General features: G+C 40.8%; 1 protein-coding gene across 4 annotated transcripts in view; it reads right to left on the reverse strand.

Moving 5' to 3' along the window:
- eps15l1a (epidermal growth factor receptor pathway substrate 15-like 1a) overlaps positions 1-18183 on the reverse strand; it is a 39846-nt gene that overhangs the window by 6678 nt on the left and 14985 nt on the right. For 2 of the 4 annotated variants that reach the window (XM_041039443.1, XM_041039441.1), the window contains exons 17-24: positions 16968-17147; positions 15089-15194; positions 14259-14309; positions 11509-11645; positions 11070-11133; positions 8558-8703; positions 8164-8257; positions 3058-3219 (exon numbers count right to left, since the gene is read on the reverse strand). In XM_041039443.1, coding sequence (XP_040895377.1) covers positions 3058-3219; positions 8164-8257; positions 8558-8703; positions 11070-11133; positions 11509-11645; positions 14259-14309; positions 15089-15194; positions 16968-17147 — 940 coding nt within the window. Of the gene's footprint in view, positions 1-3010; positions 3220-8163; positions 8258-8557; positions 8704-11069; positions 11134-11508; positions 11646-14258; positions 14310-15088; positions 15195-16967; positions 17148-18183 lie in introns of all 4 variants that reach the window. The other 2 variants (XM_041039440.1, XM_041039442.1) reach the window with 2 other exon arrangements.

Raw genomic sequence — 18183 nt, forward strand, 5'->3', positions numbered from 1 at the left:
CCTGTATGTTCTGAGTAAAAGTTCTGATTTTATTTATACCAGTAAAGCAGTTTGTGTCTGAGGTCTGATGAACAGCGGATGGTGAGGCAGGGCTGTGTCAGTGGAAGGTGCTTAGCAGTGGTGAGAAAAAGCAAAACCACAGGAGTATAATCAAACAAAGACATGCATTACAAGAACGGAGCAGACACAAAGCACAAAACAGTTACTACCAGCAAGGCTAACAGTAAACCTAGTAACACGCACACACACACACACAGCAAGTTAATGCAGGGGAGACAGACTCGAGAGCTGAGAGTTGAGTAGTGATACTGCTGTGTCCCATGTTAGATCTGACTAATAGCTGAGCTGAGTAGCAACAGTCAGTCAATCAGACAGAGACATTATTCCCTGTTCTCTGGAAAACAGTGATTATTATTACCTAAAAGTCATTCTCTGCCTGACTAATGCACAGTGGCAGGAAGTGGAGTTCACAGTATTTTGCCATTATCTGAGGGATTAGTATGAGTTCCTGTAGTTATTTGTTAATGGGTTACAGTTACAGTTTGTGTTTATTTCCACTGGTGGACTCTACTAATCCAGACTGGGAGCATCATGCCAACACGCTTCTCATATTGGCACTCAGCCTCTGTGAATGTTGGGGGAAACCCTGATAAACCTACGATACTCTTACTGCCAAAACAAACAAACCACAAAAAGGGCTGACACCCTTTCCTGTACTATAACAAGAAGATCATAGTCACAATATGGCATTGCCCTGCTCTGCAAGCTACACAGTTTAAACACCAAACTGCAATTTCTACAGTGGGTTTTAAATGTTGTGTCACGGTGGGGGTAAAGTTAGGTCTAGTTCCCCCTCATTACTACACAGTATCTCTTTGATTGTGCTGCAGTTAAACTGGGGCCACAGGATACAAGGAGTATAGTTTTATATACGATATAAATAGTTGTCCTGTAATTGCTCTTTACTTGTTTTAGCTGCTCTTCAGATAGGATCTATGATTGTTCTCACAACAATGGGGGCTGTTCTGCCTGCTTCTGAAAGTCGCCAGTGCTCAAAATGCATTTAAAGGCACAGTCCAGCGTTTAGCAAAAAACGCTTATTCACTTTCTTTCTCTGAGATCTACAGCACCAACGCTCATCTCACATTTTCTATCTCAACTGTTTCATTTGTAAGCAAGAGAAAATGTAAAAGCGACAGTGTGTGGTTTTGTGTGCTGAAAGTATTTCTTAATGAACGATAGTTGATCAATCCACCCGTGACTTCTGTGGAGTATCTGTGGCTGCAGCGTGGGCCATCTGATTCCATCAGTGAGCACATGTTTTGGTCACTCACCTAAGTCTCCCTTAAACCACAAGCTTTTTTTCCATTCCTATTTTTTGGACAAATTAAAGCTCTTAGTGCTTCTGATGTGCTCCGTTGCTGTGATCCCAAGCAAAAACAGGTGTTAGCAGGTGTATGTTTGAACCCTGGGCAGTACCAGGCTACCTGTTTCCCCCCTTGCTCCCAGTCTTTATGCTAAGCTAGACTAACCACATCCTGAAAACATTTCTGTAGTAACACAGACATGAAACTGATCTCTATCTGAACATCTACCACTTGCAAAGCAAGTGAACCAGTCTCTTTTTCAAAATCGTTGACCTGTTGCTTTAATACTCGACAGGACTGTTTCAGCGTATTCGCTGAGTCTGAGCCGTGATGCCAGTATTTAACAGCAGTGTTATTAACAAGGAGAAGTTTGTTAAAGAGGAGAACAGAATAATGAGCTGCAGTAGACAAGCTAAAGCAGAGCGTGAGAAGGCTGCCTGAGGCGTGTGCTGCCCTGCCCTGTTAACCACCTTCATCGTTACTGTAAACCGTGCTGCTCTACTATCTTCAGCTTTACAGTGACAGGTGACGTGTTTACTTCTGGTTGTTGTGTGATGAGCTTGGAACTGGATACAGCTCGCTGCATTAGACATACGGCTGATATTTTGAAAATCAATATTAAAGCATTAATTGTATTAAAAGAATGTTTTCCGTTTTTACTTTCTGGCATTATTATTATTATTATTTCTGGACAAGATCTACTAACCAGTTTAAAGTGACTCTTTAACTGATTATGCGTGGTATCAGCTTTTACATCATGTGCTGCTGTTAAAGCACCACTTCAATCATCAGCCAGCTGCCATGACCCCATTTCCACATGGTACTAACATGCAATCTGTCTCTGAATACATTCTCCGAGCTACAGTTGGAACAATCAATCAATCAGTAAGACAACTGCTAAAATTATCTTTTTAAAACAATCATAATTAATTATTCATTAAAGTATATTCTCTTACAATATTCTCTGATTCCAGCCTCTCATATGTGAATATTTCTCGTAGTCTTCCATGATAAAGAATTGCATATCACTCTGTTCTAGACTGTAAGACTATAAGACTTTTTAAGACATTGCTATGAATTGTGGGAAACCCTGAAGGACATTTCACAGACTACATGATTTACCAAGAAAAGAATCTGAGTTTAATCACAATAAAAACTGTTTTTAGCTGCAGACTTAATGTGGGAAATTATATTTGATCACTGGTTTACATTCACATGTGGTATTTATAAGCATTCTCTTTGCACATCTCAATGTGCAAATTAAGCAGGTAGAGCTGTCATACTTGTAAATCAAGAACATGCTTTTTTTCCTGAATCAGATAGGCTATCGTAACACCGATCACGAGTTAATACCAGGTGGAAATGAGGTCACTTTTCACGTTTCAAGTTGATGCAATACCTTGATTTTCGACATTCAGTGACTAACTGAGATACATTCATTATACTTGAGTATAATGTATTTCTGCTACTCTTTACAGAGCTCTGCTGCATCCTATGCCTGAACAGCACTTTTGAGCACTCATCATGTTCTTGGTAGTTGTGCTAAAATGAACATCACTATTACTAAAACGTAGCGACTGTGCAGAGGTGTGTGACCTGGTCTAGACACTGGCAGTGAAACAGTATCACCCATCTCAACTTACAGAACTGAAGTCTGCAAAACCCGAGGTAGAGTCTTTAGGGGCTTTACTTGATGATGAGGACGGGGCAAAAGGGTCTTTGCCGCTGAACGGGTCTCCCAGGCCCTTTTTACTCTGAAACGGATCGATGGCGTCACTGCCAAACGGCTGGAAGGGGTCACATGGTTTGGAAGGGTCAGCTGTGCCAGACATGCTCACTGGTGTGCTCTTACCTGAAGACATAAAAGACAGAGGTCAACATCAGCAGTTCAGAGCACTGATGTGACTTTGTCATGTACCTTTGCTGAAACATCAGCAAAGGTACTACGAACATTCAAACATCTGTTTGGGGAGAAGAGAAATAATCTTCGTGGTGATGAGGATGTGCTGAGAGAAGCAACAACAACAACAGCAACAAAAAAAAAAAAACGAGACATATCACAGGCTTAAAGTCTCACGTATCTCCAAGGAGGATGTAAACAGACTAAGAGCATGTGTTCACTGATAGCTGAGAAATAACGTGAGTCATCACTGTGGTACAACTCCCATGAGCATTTCTCACCTAAGTGAACTAACTTCTATGTTGATAACACAGAATCTGATCTGTTCTGAATCTAAACACAGCGGCTCTAAATTTCTTGAGTTCTCATAGTTCGCCCCCATGCCCTGCTTCACATCCGGCGTCACCTCAAAGATACCTTCCAGATTGTGAGAGCGACACAAGCTTCACCTCCACACGAGGAACACCAAAACAATTCACAGCCAGCCTGTCTTGAAGCTGCGCATGAAGAGCTGCAGTCTCTTGAGAAAGGAAACATACAACAACAGCTGGTATAGGAAAAAACACACTGCAAAAGACACACCCAAAGGACCAAAACCAAAAGTGATACCCTCTAACCCACGGAACCGTTCTCAACGGTTTCCTGGTAAATCACTTGGTTGAGTTTCTGCCCACATTACCGACTGTCGGTTCACCAATCTACCAACAAGGCAAACAGAACAAAGTTCATAGACCACATACATTCACAATTCTGACAATAGCCCACAGAGATTTGTCAATACTATATGTTATGGGATTTTTTTTTTTAAATTAAACATCTTTTTTATTCATTTATCTAATGAACAAATTAATTTTATTTTTCATATTAATTTATAAGGAGTCTTAGGTTTTGGAAAAATGAAATTAAATAATTTACAAAGCCTTTTATTTTACTTTAACAGAACCTGCTTGTTAAAGTTGTCAAATTATGTTCTTGATTATTTGATTCTGTAAAATATCAAAAATCCCATGCCCCCAAATTAAACATTAAAATCTTAAAATGTTTTATTTTGTTTAACAATTTAAAAAAAAACAAAGAGAGAAAGAAACACAGAAACAAACAAAGTATTAAATAAATAATAAATAATATATATTCTATAATTATTAAATAATTAAATATTAGGTGAGCCTGGTGTGTGTGTGTGACAAATCATCTCACATGATGGTCTACATACTAGCTTTATTTTCATGACTTGAAACTCATTTGCCCCCCTTTCTAATTAAAGTAAGACTTCCTCCACTGTATTTAAGACTCATACACAGGCCTTGAATCAGTCAGAATAATTAAAGACTTGCAGATATTGTGACATATACATCCTGCTATCCCTAAAGACTATGCATTTCTTTGCAGTAAATAAAAATTAAATTCAGTCTTCATTTAAAAATCCCTTCTTATCAGACTCAGACAGGTGGATATGTACATGAGCAAAAAAAAATAGAGCAACAGTGCACCTACTAATGACAGTTAGTTATTAGGAGGGAGTTGACGCTGGGCCTGGCAGAGGATCGTGGGAAAGTTAAAAGCACATCATGTTGCTTGTATAGGTGTTAAACCACAGGACCAGTCAAACGGTTGCCATACAACATACACATACGCATTTAGTCCTATTACCAAGATAAGCCGGCTGATCGGGGTGAGCAGTTCATGTAACACTCCACGCTGAGCAAAACTGCAGGCCTGGCAATCAGTATTTTCCTCTTTCAGTAAGCTGCGCGCACACACACACATTCACACTTGAGAAACCACAATCATGAGCTCCACCCTGTTTTAAAATAAACCTGTACATTAGTGGCATCTAATTTTAATGTCTACCACAGGACCATCCATGCATCATGCAGTATTTAATCTACTGAAAACAATACAGAGACAGCTATGTGTCCTCCATGGTACCAGTTCATTTGTAGCACTGGCACTGCAGCCTTACCCCGTTCACACTCATTAGGTGATAAGAGTATGTGACAGAGCATCTTTATGTGCAGTCTATGCCGAGCACACCTGCATGTGTGTGTGTGTGTAGAAGAGTAAAATAGAAAACATAAAGACACTAAATGGAATACATGAAAAGAAAGGCAATTGTTACATTGGTAACAGTGCTGGAAATATGCCCACTGCACGCAGCCTGCAGCCTGACCTTCTCTGAACCACTCACCCTCGTAAACACACACACTTTACACACACACATAAAGGGAAGAGAGAGGAAGCAAGTTTGGGTGTGTCTGCAAACAACAGGCTATGCAAACCACACACCATCGCTCTTACAACATCACCTTCACATGTGCCTACACACAAACATCAGAGCAGCAGTTTGTGAACAATCATAAAATCTATTAAAAAAAAAAACCAAAAACATGAGAGAGAATTCAGGTGAAGTTTGGGCCTGGGTGTCACTGCCAAGTGGGGATGAACGTGACAAACAGCTGCTGGAGTCTGGCTGTTCTCAAATGAAAAGACTGGCATCGTAGCTGCAACAGTCTCTCAGTCCCTAGTTCCCTTCTATAATCACTGAGTCAGCAAGTGTGGGAGTAAGTGTAACAGCATTAAGTGTGGTCACAGGTTAGGCTGAGATACAGAGAAGGGTATTCTGGGTAACTGCTTTTCACACTGTGAGAAATAAGTCAGAAGGGAGCGTCTTGTGTTGTGGTCAATAAGGTGGGAAAAGAAATGTTCCTTCAGCTCCAAATTCTGTTCTTCTACTAAACACGTTTTTGGCTGAACTTGCATCTGTTATACACTTGCATCTTGCATCGTGGGTTCACACTTGATTTTTGACTGTTGATGTATGCTATTGTCCCATAATGCAACAAGAAAAAAGTAGAGAAGAAGGTGGAAGTGCTGCTAACAGCTGTTAACAGCTGCAAAAAGTTGAAATAAAGTGGAAAGAACACCAGGAAGTATATATACTCCATGTGTGTGTGTTTACAGTTAAGGTGTAGTATGGGATTAGGACATGTTGCTGGTGATGGACCACATCTTTATTTGTAATATAAAAGCTGACATGTATGGATACGTGGTCCAGAAATGAATATATCCATGTTGTGCATATCTCTATAATCTGTGAACGGTCCTTGTGTAAAATGTATTTGCCTTAATTTAAAAAAATTTTTAAAAAATCTTAATGAATGTAATGTCTGGAAAAGTCTTCAGTTTGAACTAAAGAGTAACAGACCAACCTTCCCTCTGAGCAGATTTCTGTTTTGATTGTTATAAGACAAAAGCAGTTCCACCCTCTTCTCATGAAGGCTTTGATCACTCCTAACATAAACTGGTAGGTCTTTCCTCAGAAATGAGCTGGTCTTCTTAACGTTTTAGCTTGTTGGGGATAAAACAAAAGCTGTGTATTTGGCATTAGCAGTGCTGCAACACCTGAAACACGGGGAGAAACCCATTGACATGAAAACGAATAAAAGCCGGTCCTGAAACAGAATAACACCAAAAGAAATGCAAGCTTACAAACAACCGACAAAAACTCTCTATTGCCAGTATGACTGGAGCTTTAACAACAATGCAAGTAACCCCCTTCCACTGCTGGGTGAGTGCGTGAATTGAGAACCAAAATAGAGTATATGGTGTGTCATAGCTTTGGCTTGGCATGCACAGAAAAGCTTTAATCTTCTCCTAACCCACAGTGACATGTTTTCCTGTTGACAGATCAGAGCAGCGTTTGAGGCTATACTTACCACATTGGAGGAAAAATGACTTTCTCTGGTTAAAGAAAAGATAACGTACATATTCCCACACAATATAACATTTTAGAAAGGTCATAATGATAGTCTATTCTATCTATCTATCTGTCTGTCTATCTTCTGTTATTCTGTTCTTTCAACAGTCGTTATTAAAGAAACTGGCCTTTCGTAGTGTGAAACTGTAAATATTAGTGTGAAAAGTGGCGGTTAAATATCCCATTCAGTAAAAGTAGATGGCTGAGATTATTTTAAGAAACAGGACATATCTTCACACTTAGCAAGAAAAACCCAACACTGTAAGTACCATATCCTAACACCACACCATTGGAACTGTGCAGCATCTGCAGCACCACAGTTACAATAAACTGTGGTGCTTGCCTGACCACGGTAACAGGATGCAGAATTAGTGTGAGACAACGGAAACTGGTCACACCCTCATCATTTCAGCACTGGATTTAACTCGTGTACAACAGAGCAACTTATGAGCCAGCTGTATTAAGACTCTCAGGATACCAAGACCTGACCTGTTCTCTGTTAACAATAGAAAATGACTATGAACTCATCTCATACCACGTCCATCCCATTCTGTACACTTCTTGGACCTGTCTGATAAAGCCCACTATCAATGAATCCATGTTTTTTTTTTTTTTTTTGGATGCCTATTTTTTTTTTCTGTACTCTAATGACATTTATCTGTGTTCTTTCCTTTAGAATTTTTTCTTTCTAACTCCAAATTTCTTTATTTGTCTGGTCATAGGCGACAGAAATCTACAAACAACTTCTGATTTTCAATTCTTTCACAGGCTTGTAATATTCAAAAGCGTGGTGATTAAGGACGTAATGGTGATGTGGTAATCTCACTAAACAACACCTTTTATGCATCTTGGTTTCTGATGCAGAAAGCCAAAGCCGCACTTCCTTTTTAAGCTAACTTTTGTTCCTCTAGTTCTGGCCAGTAAGTGCATGTTTTCACAGAAGCCTTTTCATCAGTCTTTCTGAGAAAAAAAAAATACATAATGATAACAGGCTAAGATAAATGGTAATCCATTTATTATATTGGGCAGTACAATGCTGGACAGTCAAAGCAGATCATCTCATTATTTTAACAAAGAACAATTATAAGGTTATCCCCCCCCCCCCCCCGCCCCCGCAGCCTATATAGTGTGACACTCACCACTGGGCGGCTTGGGTCTTGGGGGAACACTTTTCTTGGGTGGCAGAGCTGGTGTGTCATTCTTCCTGCTGAACGGGTCATCCACAAACACTGACTGGCAAGAAAGAACAACCGGAAGAGCATGTGGTTTTATTACTGAGCAGTAATTTCATTATGCTATAAGCTTAGAGGCAGTGATATCATACAGGTAATGAAGAGTTCTGAAACTTTTTGATTATTTTTTATATTATGTTTTACATTATTTTATTTTACTTTATGTAAAATAAAATCAGAATAATGATAAATTACTAACACGTATATCAATCAATACTATCAATACAGTAGGAGACGTTTGTGTGATATGTCTATCAGTATAAAAACAGGGTATTTTCAGGACAGTTTTGGCCTGTGGTACCTTCTGGTAGTCTGGCAGCCAGCTGGCCCTGCCTTCAAAGGGGTCTCTGGGCTTCGACATGTGGCTGAAGTCTGCAAATCCAGCGGAGCTGTTGCTGCTGCTGCTGAACGAACTGCTGCCAAATGGGTCCAATGTGCCAAACAGGTCTGAAAATGACACAGCGGCTTTTTAAAATACCAAAATTACTAGCTTACTTAAAATGTTAAGTTTTGTTCAGACCACTCAACTTGGTTGTGTGTTGACTTAGATCTACAGCATGTTTTGAGGCAATACTTCACTAACACACATGGAGGAGGAAAATATGGTTGACTGGATCTATCATGGCCAGGGAAACTGTCAGAGAGAGATGAGGGTGTTAATGAGCTTTGTTAATGTTTACGTATTATATTTTGGGTTTATTTTGGTAAGACGGTTCTCTCAAGTGTCTCACGTCGTCGTCTGACAGAATCACCACACAAACACACCAGTTAAAGACAACGGCTGTGCTGCGATTTCACATCTGTTTACTTGTAACATGATCACTCAGAGAGGCAGGGCAACACTGACGACTGTCCTCTACATAACGTCACTAAAGTTGGTCCAAAACGTTGCTAAATATGCTGCTGAGTGTTTTTTTTTGGGGGGGGGGGGGGGGGGTGGGGGGGGGGGGGACTCAGTAGAGAGGTCTGAAAAGTTGCAGCAACAGTAATAACATAACAGAAACTGTCTGCACCAACTCATTTTGAGAGGTCTAATGGGGAAATTCGGCGTAGACGAGTGGTGTGACTTCACCGCTCAGACAGTCAGTTACATTCACCTTCAGAGCTGGCTCAACTATTGAGGTCTGAAAACGTTCTGAATGCATTGTATGTCCTGTCCATTTCCTCCTTCAAAGAAAATATCAATAATATATCTTAATAGTTATGCTTCCAATTAAGAGCTGCCAGCCTGCCGCAGCACTGTCGTTCACTGAGCAGCATCAGCTGATCTCTCATGCTGCCCGCAGGACGCAAAGATTTTGTCAAGGAGATAAGGGATTGCACGTTTTTCTCTAACTGAGTTGACTCCGCCTTTTTCCTGCTGCCACCGCAGTGACCAGCTGAGGAGTGAGACACAAACGGTCAGTATTCAGCCAAGGATCGTGCTGAAACCACACTGGACAGATCTACACACACTGTAATTAGTAAGGGTCATTTACTCATTAATAGAGTGCACTGTCAGCTTTGGTGCTTGTAAAACAGTTAGTGTTGTGAAGAACGGACCTAAGTGACGTGTGACTGAGGTGAAATCCTGTGTATTTGCTGTGGTTTGCTGCGTTAGAATTGCTTTGTGTTCTCCATGGTGTGGGCTGCATGTGTTAGTTTCACACACATTTCACACATTTGCATGCATTCACAAACACACTTGGTTCACAGACAGAATGGCAACATAACCCCACTGGCCCCAACACCATCTTTTTCGCCAGAGACAGATGTTAGATCACATCTCTCCCTTTGTCTCTCACTCTCCCTGTTCAAACATCATGGCTGAGCCCGCCATCTCCAGCTCTTGCTCATGTGATCTCGCCCGCCATCTTTCCCCCCCTTTCTCTCTCTCGCCCCCTCCACACACATGGACATACCCATACATACACAACACATCACACATACTGGTTGGTGTCTTCGCCCTTTGTTTGTTTGGTAGTCGCTTGTGCTTGTAGTTGTTTGTTGTAGCTATGGTTGGTTAATGGCTGTTAGCTAATTAATATTGAGCGTTGACTAATGTTACTGTTAAGCAGGGATGAGGGAACACAAGTTGAGGGAATTTGACACAAACGTTCACTCAAGGATGAACTGTCTAGCTTTTGGTGGTCAAAGGTCAAATGTCGTGGTCACTGTGACCTTATGTCGACTCCATTCTCGTGAACACGATACAACAGGAACACCTGGAGGGATTTTCATTTTCATTTCATCCAACAAGGATCAGTTGATTAGAATTTGGTAGTCAAAGGTCAAGATCACTGTGACCAAACAAAACAGGTTCATAACTCAAGACAAAATACACTTAATACTGTTTATCAAATTCTTTGAAAATCTTCACGACATATTTTAGATCAGTCTGGACAGACAAGGATGTAAAGTGTTACTTGACTTGCGTCTTCTTTTTTCTAATTTTGTGTTTAGATGGTTACTTTCTGGTATGAAATCTGAGCATTAACGGTTTCTGACTGAGTTGGATGGCTTGGTGTAGGTTAGGTTAGGTTAAGGGCATGATATTTTATATTTTATTTCTTATAATTTCTTCTTTTTCCGTCTATTTAGGTTTACATTTTTAATAATTTAAAATAATAATAATGATCAAATGAAAGGAAATGAAATGCAATCCAATGTAACAACATCACAAACTACAACAAAATAACTACAGAGTGGAATCGGCTCCTGTCTGACAGTGTCAGCAACAACTTACAGAATTTTTCACAAATGTTTAATTTCACTTTTAAATTAAAAACAAAAAACAGACACTGTAGATTTGAGGGGGATAAATTAAACCATACCTGGTCCTCTGGGTTTTGGGTTACTTGAAGAGAATGGATCACTGGCTGTGAAGTGACTGGCTGGCTGCAGGAAGCATGAGAAGAAACAGCATGTTCATTTCTTAGTAAATCCACTCAAGTCCCACCCAAACCCACACAACATGCCTTGAGTGTTTTTTTTCCCCTTAACATCTGTATATAATCTTGTTTACACAGTTTGAGTGAACTGCAGAAAAGGTGCAACCAGAAATCTCAGACATTCTTCCAGCACCCATCCATCCAAAGGAAAATCAACACTCTTCCAGCAGCACTCTTCCAAACGATATATTACTACCACGCAGCTTGCAGTACAGTGTGGCACTCCTACAGCAGTTATCTTAAAATCTGTGCCACTCTTGGGAATTCATACAATTACATAAATTAAAATTCCATGTTATGGCCTTAGATCTGCAACAAGTACCTTGGAAGGTAACGTGGCACTTTTACTGAAAGGGTCTGGTGTGGAGAAGGGATCCATCTTTGTGGTCTTCTTGAAGAAATCTTCTGATGAGGCTTTGAATGGATCTGTCTCTTTGAACGGGTCTCCCCCAAAAGGATCTGCAGCAGAAATGGAAACAAGATTTTGCTTTGATACACCCCATGCTCTGTGCCCAACCTTGTGATGAGCTCAGCTTATACTGGTGGTCACGTGTAGAGGTCCTAAAGTGGACCTGGGTCATTATGTGGCCCTGCTGACACCACCTGGCCCACGAGGTCCAAAGAAAGCCAAATGGAAATTTTGTTGTCTGGTTGCTTTTTTGAACAATATTACTGATTTTGTGTGATATACAACACACATGCTGATTAAACAACTGAAAGCATCACTCGAATCGCCCACTGCCTCTTTGACTTTCATGCACACACAAGAAAGAGAGCAACAAACCGGCTAGCTTGAATGCAAGTGTTCTGCACCTAGCAAGATAAGTAGCAAAATAAGAAAGGCTGACACTGAATGCAGGACATTTGACAATGTATGGACTAAATAATTCTTCAGTGATGTAGCCAGTGAAGCAGTGTTGAGACAAAACCTCTTGAAAAAAAACAAGAACCCATCACTAGAAAAGAATCCACAGACATCAGAGCAGTTGCTAGCAACACTACAGAAACAGCAAGGGGCCCCTTTGGGAAAAAAATCTTGGCTTTAAAGGCAGACTGTGACGGAAACAGCGGCAGATCTGGTGTAACAACTGAAAGGCACTTCAGACAGTTTCACCTACTACTCCTTGGCCCTGGATTAAAGTTGTGATGTGCATGTCACTGCCAAGCATCTCATCTTTATAAGAGGAATAACGCAAAACTGAAATAACTGAGGATCTGACGTCTGTGCAACCACTGACAGTGATATACCCACTGGGGTAAAATGTATGTATACAACTGGAACTAAAACAGGAAAACGTAGCTGGTGTTATAATGGATGGAGGTTTGATTTTAAAAGGAAAAAAATGCGGGCCTGTTAAAAAGGATGCAGAAAACCACAGGCAGCCAAACCTGTAGTGTTGGAGGACCATGACTTGAATACACAGCCCTACCACGCAGCTGTCAGATGGCTCAGCTTGGGCAAAGTGTGAACAAGCATGTGGGACATGAAAAGTCAGATTCAGGGGTTTTTACATGAAAAGGAAATTTAAAAAAAGTAATCCCTGAACTCAGAAAACATGAGATATAGCTTTTCAGTCATCAAGTGGAGACCAACACATTCATCCACCCAGAGACTGTCATCAGGGAGAGAGAGATATGCATAGTGAGTCTTCATGACAGTTTGAGGACTTCAAAGCACTGGAAAGGAACACACTTTTAATTTCATCTCCTTCCACATGTGATGTGGACAATGCTTCTTCCAGTCAAGTGAGGCTGGATCTCACTGATCTACAATCTGACACAGTGCTGGCAGAGACATCAGGACCAGGACTGGACCACTACTGAGACTCTACTCTCCTGTCAAAAAGAATGTTCCACATACAAGGAGTCGAGCTCAGAGGACGCCTCTTCTTTTGGGTCAACATGCATATTTGGACAGATTGTGATGTAATTCAACAAGTCAAGGTACAGAACCTCTTACAGATGAAAATGTCTCAGCAGAACAATGATGCTTGAATTATTTGGTTCATGCATTTCTGTTAAAATCCTGTAACTAAAGCATAAATGGGTAAGTGTCTACACATGTAATTTGTGCTTCTCTTTTTAACAATTAATACATGATCAAGAGGGGGAAAAAAAATAAGAGAAAAAGACGATTTCACATATGAGAGAACCCAAGTAAAGGCGCTGACCAAGCAAGCGAGAATAGGCTGTATACTGTGGAGCAGTGGGAATGAGCTTGAGAAAGTCAGTGTGATCACAGAGTGTATCTGGGTGTGAGTAAACAGGCAGATTTCTATCACTGATCTCCATCTACAAAGCAGAGAAGTGAAACTCCACAATATCACTGAAGAGGGAAGTGTGACAGAAGTCACAGTTGTAAACATTGCTGTTGTACACATGACATCAACAAAAGACAAGCCTGCCACCACAAGCGCAGGCCACTCTTGGACAGTTGCATGGTCATTGTTTGAGGGTTAAAGCACCATTGACTCTGTTTACTACTTAATTCAGCCATTTATTCGCAAAAACATTCATTTAGGTCTGAATGCATTTTTGGAGCCGCTGCACAAGAATTTTTTTTTTTTCACACTTTATTGTGTTGCAGATTTAAGTTTAAATGACCACCAGGGCTGAGGGAAAGATGAACGCAGCTAAATAGAGAGAAGCATGTGAAGAAAACCTGCTCCAGAGAGCACACATCCTGAGACTGAGGTGACGGTTCACCTTTCAACACGACAAGGAACAGCAACCAGGACAACACTGGAGTGACTGCAGGACAAGTGTCTCTAACTGTCCCTGAGTGGCTCAGCCAAAGCCCACACTTAAAACCCCCATAGAACATCTGTGGAGAGATCTGAGGGTGGCAGTTCACACATGCTTCCCATCCCGTGTGACAGAGTTTTATAGGATCTACTGGGAAAAATGGGATAAACTGCCCAAATCCAGGTATACAAAGCCTGTAAAGGTTTGCCTAAGACTCAAAGCCTTAACTGCTAGCAAGGGGCTTCTACAAAGTACTGAATCAAGGCCCTGAATTACTTTGTAAATCAGAGGTTTCAGTATTTGAGTCCCTTTTCCTCAAGTAAATACCTGTGGACGCTGATGGCTGCTTTGCAAAAGGGTCATTTTGGAAGGGATCACCTACAGGAGAGGAATCAAGCAGAGAGGGAGAGGAAAACAAAAGAGGAAGAGAGGAGGAAGACACAGGAGATAGTCAGAGAGCAACTCAAGCCGAAAACAATATAAGCAGTCTGGAGGAAAGAAAACTTAAGCACATAGTCAACTAAGAGATATTCACAAGATGGCGGCGCACAGTGATGCAGCGGCTTCTCGAGCTCCCAGGATTAAGCCTTACTTTTCCAACTTAGAGGCCGCTTTTAGCACTAGTTTAGCGCTAAATTCGTGTGTAAGGTACAGCTCTACCGAACTTAAAGTCATCAGAGATAGTTCGGTTATCACAATCCCATCGAAGCTGAAATCCGACCTCCTACCTGCACATGAGTATTTATGCACGTGCTAACTTCGGCTTCCTTATCTTATCTTATTTTCACTTTACTTAATTATTTAAATTTCACAGTGTTTATATATTTCTGCTCTAATGTTTATTTTTATTTTTATGCTTAGATTTCATTCTTGTTCACGTCTTGCTCTTGATGGCTTAAACTGGGACCTGAGTACTAATTTCGTACCATAACATGTAAATGTCCTGGTATGACAATAAAGTTCCTTGATCCTTGATCCTTGAGAAGAGAAGAGAGGCATACTGTGTAAGAGATGAGGGGGTGAGGAAGATGGGAGAGGCAGACTGAATGGATGACAGAGGAGTGTTACAGAAAAGAAGACTAAATATCCTGAGGAAAAGGAGATAGAGGAACGCTGATAAACAGAAGGGCACAGTGGAAGTAAAGGGGGATGATAACCTTTGAATGGGTCTGTTATGAAGGGGTCTTCAGAGTGGAAGGGGTCAGTGGGAAGCTCCTGTGGCTGATTGTTGAACACTGATGGCTTCACTTTGAATGGGTCCTCCTGTGGTAAGGACAAAAACAAGGAAAGAAGAAGAAGAAGAGTTTTAGTCTATTTGGGAGTGCTTAGCAACTGTGTCCTTTCCTTTGACAATATATTAATGTGAATTAATGTGATATTAATGTGGCTGCATTTACTTCTGAATACTAGTGACACATCAGCCGTATCAACATCATCTCCATCTCCATCTGCTGTGCTCTGAACAGAGACTTGTTCCATCTCTTTTTCATTTTCCACAAAGTTCTCCTGAAGCTCTCCCTCAGTTACAAAAGTGACAGTAAAAACTGTAATATTATAATCTTACATGTTATCTGGTACATTTCCTGCACCTTGAGTGATTATCAGCAACATGTCAGGTGTATTAGATAATATGTTAGATTGTCTATATCCTGTTTGCTTGTCTAACTCCACTAACTTCTATCTCTGTGGGGACACTACTGAATTCAGCAACCCCCTTGCCCTAATCTTTACTGAACTTCCTGTTTCAAAAACGTCAGTTTTATAACTTAAACTAAATTACTGAAATGATATGAATGAAAGGTTTACTGGGGGAATGTGACTCCTGATGGTGATGTACCGCAATCCATCATAGAGAAGATGTATCACGCTGTCTGTTTGTTGGACCTACAGAAATACTCCGTCCACTGTGCTGTACAGCAGTGTTACAGAGGGAAAGTCCCTCTTCACAAATGGTCCTCTGCAAAGTACAGACAACAGCTTGCAGAGAGCACACAAACCTGACCCTAGAAAAGTTTCATCCAAATCACAGTTGCTCACAGAATTCATATGAATTAGCAGCAGCTTATCTGCTACCAGCAAGGGCTGTCAAACAATGAGAATCTGCAGCTTGAAACTTTTCTACAACACACTTTTCTAAGGATAAATTAGCATCACAGCGTATCAGCGCTGCACCCAAATCATTTTTCAGATTCCTTTCCATCTTTGTGTTACACTCAAAATGGGACAGGAATAATGTTCTAAAACCTTATAATGAAAGTTTTACACGATAACTACAGTATGCATAGAATGTGTGCGTAGTATCCTGTGAAAAGAGATGCTGAGATTGCAGTTCTAAACACTGAATTGCCAATAGCCCTAATAACCACTACGGATGCACCCGTTTAGTTGTTGACTTCTTGTTCTGTGTACAGGTGTGAAGAAGGATGTATTTAAACATGAAAGGGGCAGCTGAGGATGAATATGTGAGGGGCCCAGATTTTAGTGCTTCACCTCTGTCAAAATCATTAACTCAATAATGAAATGATTTACTCCAGTGCATTCGATCACATTTAACAAATATGAGGAGACATGTCACACACTGTTTGTATTTGTCTTCTATAACTATAACTATAACATTCATATGAGGGCTTCACTGGCACAAACAGTTGCCAGTGAGAATAACTTAATATCCCCTGACCTCTTGTGGTCAACAAAAACTTCATACCACTTGCTCTCTACAATGGTTACAAACAAATAGCTACTTTTAGCGGTTCTGTGTTATTTCTAACTAAAAGTCTATTTGAAAAAGGCTATTTGAATACAGGACCCGGAATCTTTGAATCACAAGCTAATGTAAAGACGCTAAACTTAAAAAACACTGCTGACAGCCAATAGGCACAAGAAGATGTTCACTATCTGTGTGCCGTGTTTATGCTGTTTAGTTTGAATGAATTCTAGCCTGCTGAAAATGTGTCAATCAGAGGCCTTTTCATTAAGAAGTCCAACGTTATCAGACACATTGAAAGGTAAAAGCAGAGCTGTAACGGAGAGACTGACCTGTGCTGTTCTCATCATGGCTGGGAATCCTCCGTTCTCTCTGTCACTGAAGCCCTCGCTCATGTCAGCCAGGTTGGTCATACTGCCTCCATGGGTTCCATTCAGCGTGCTGTTGTATTGCTCAATGCTTTTAGAGACTTCCTGTTGGCTGTCCTGAATCTGGGATAATTTACTGCGAGCCTGCAGGATACACACACAGAAACGGCTCAGTAACGTGGATACTGAAGAGCTTCTGGAGTTGAATCAACATAAACATACATTTACAAAACTGGTGTCATCTGATAATATGACTGAGACCTCATTCACAACTCAGGTATAATGCAGTATCCAACAACAGTGTTTACAGCCAGAATGCAGACATCAGCTGGAATAGATGTCCACTTACAGTATATTTAAGAGTCAAGTGCTATCTCACCATGCAGATACATTTGTGTATATTTGTCCAGGTTTTGAGACCTAGGTCCAATTTCTCCCTCCACCCTAATAAAATGGGACCTTTTTGTTTTGGGGTGCTCACAATTTTTTGTTTCAGTTGTGTGAGCACAATAAATAAACTTCCATTGTACTGGGGTGGAGGATATTCAAAAGACGCACAACTAATTCTCTGCCTTAGTGAGGGTGATGGACACAATCATTTCCCCTTAACATTACAGCTTGGAAGATGCTAAGCTTGAATGGACAGATGTCTCATAACGCAGGAGTGACTTTAAAAGTTCCTATAGTACGTTTTGATACTTTTTCCCTTGAAAACTTGTCACTGTTGGACTCAGTTGTAACTGACATACATCTAAGCTGAACCTCTGCTAAGAGGATACCAACTTTTTACCACCACTTTTGAGGCCTACTGAGAATATGATCTTGGACCTGTGATGTTTTTGGTATATGACATGACCTTTTGCTGACTGAGCTGCAGGAACACCTCTGGGTAGCTGATCTTATGTGGGGTTTTATGATTGATAAAAAGGTCCAGGTGGACTATGTCATATTGTTGTTATTAAAGAGCATGAGGAAATGACCAACTGCACATATTCCTCAACTCTCCATGTGATCTTCCGACTGGAGAAGGGAGCAGTGGCAGAGTACAGACTTCAGTCATGTGGTCGTTCCACGCAGGAGAGTCTGATCCTCTCAGGGCTCAACAGGACGGATGTTATGGAGAAAGAATGGAAGCTACATCATGCACCAATTACAAGTCGTGTGCATCTATATTCAAGCT

Source organism: Toxotes jaculatrix, chromosome 6 (genome assembly GCF_017976425.1).
Source record: "Toxotes jaculatrix isolate fToxJac2 chromosome 6, fToxJac2.pri, whole genome shotgun sequence".
Lineage (NCBI taxonomy): Eukaryota > Metazoa > Chordata > Actinopteri > Toxotidae > Toxotes > Toxotes jaculatrix.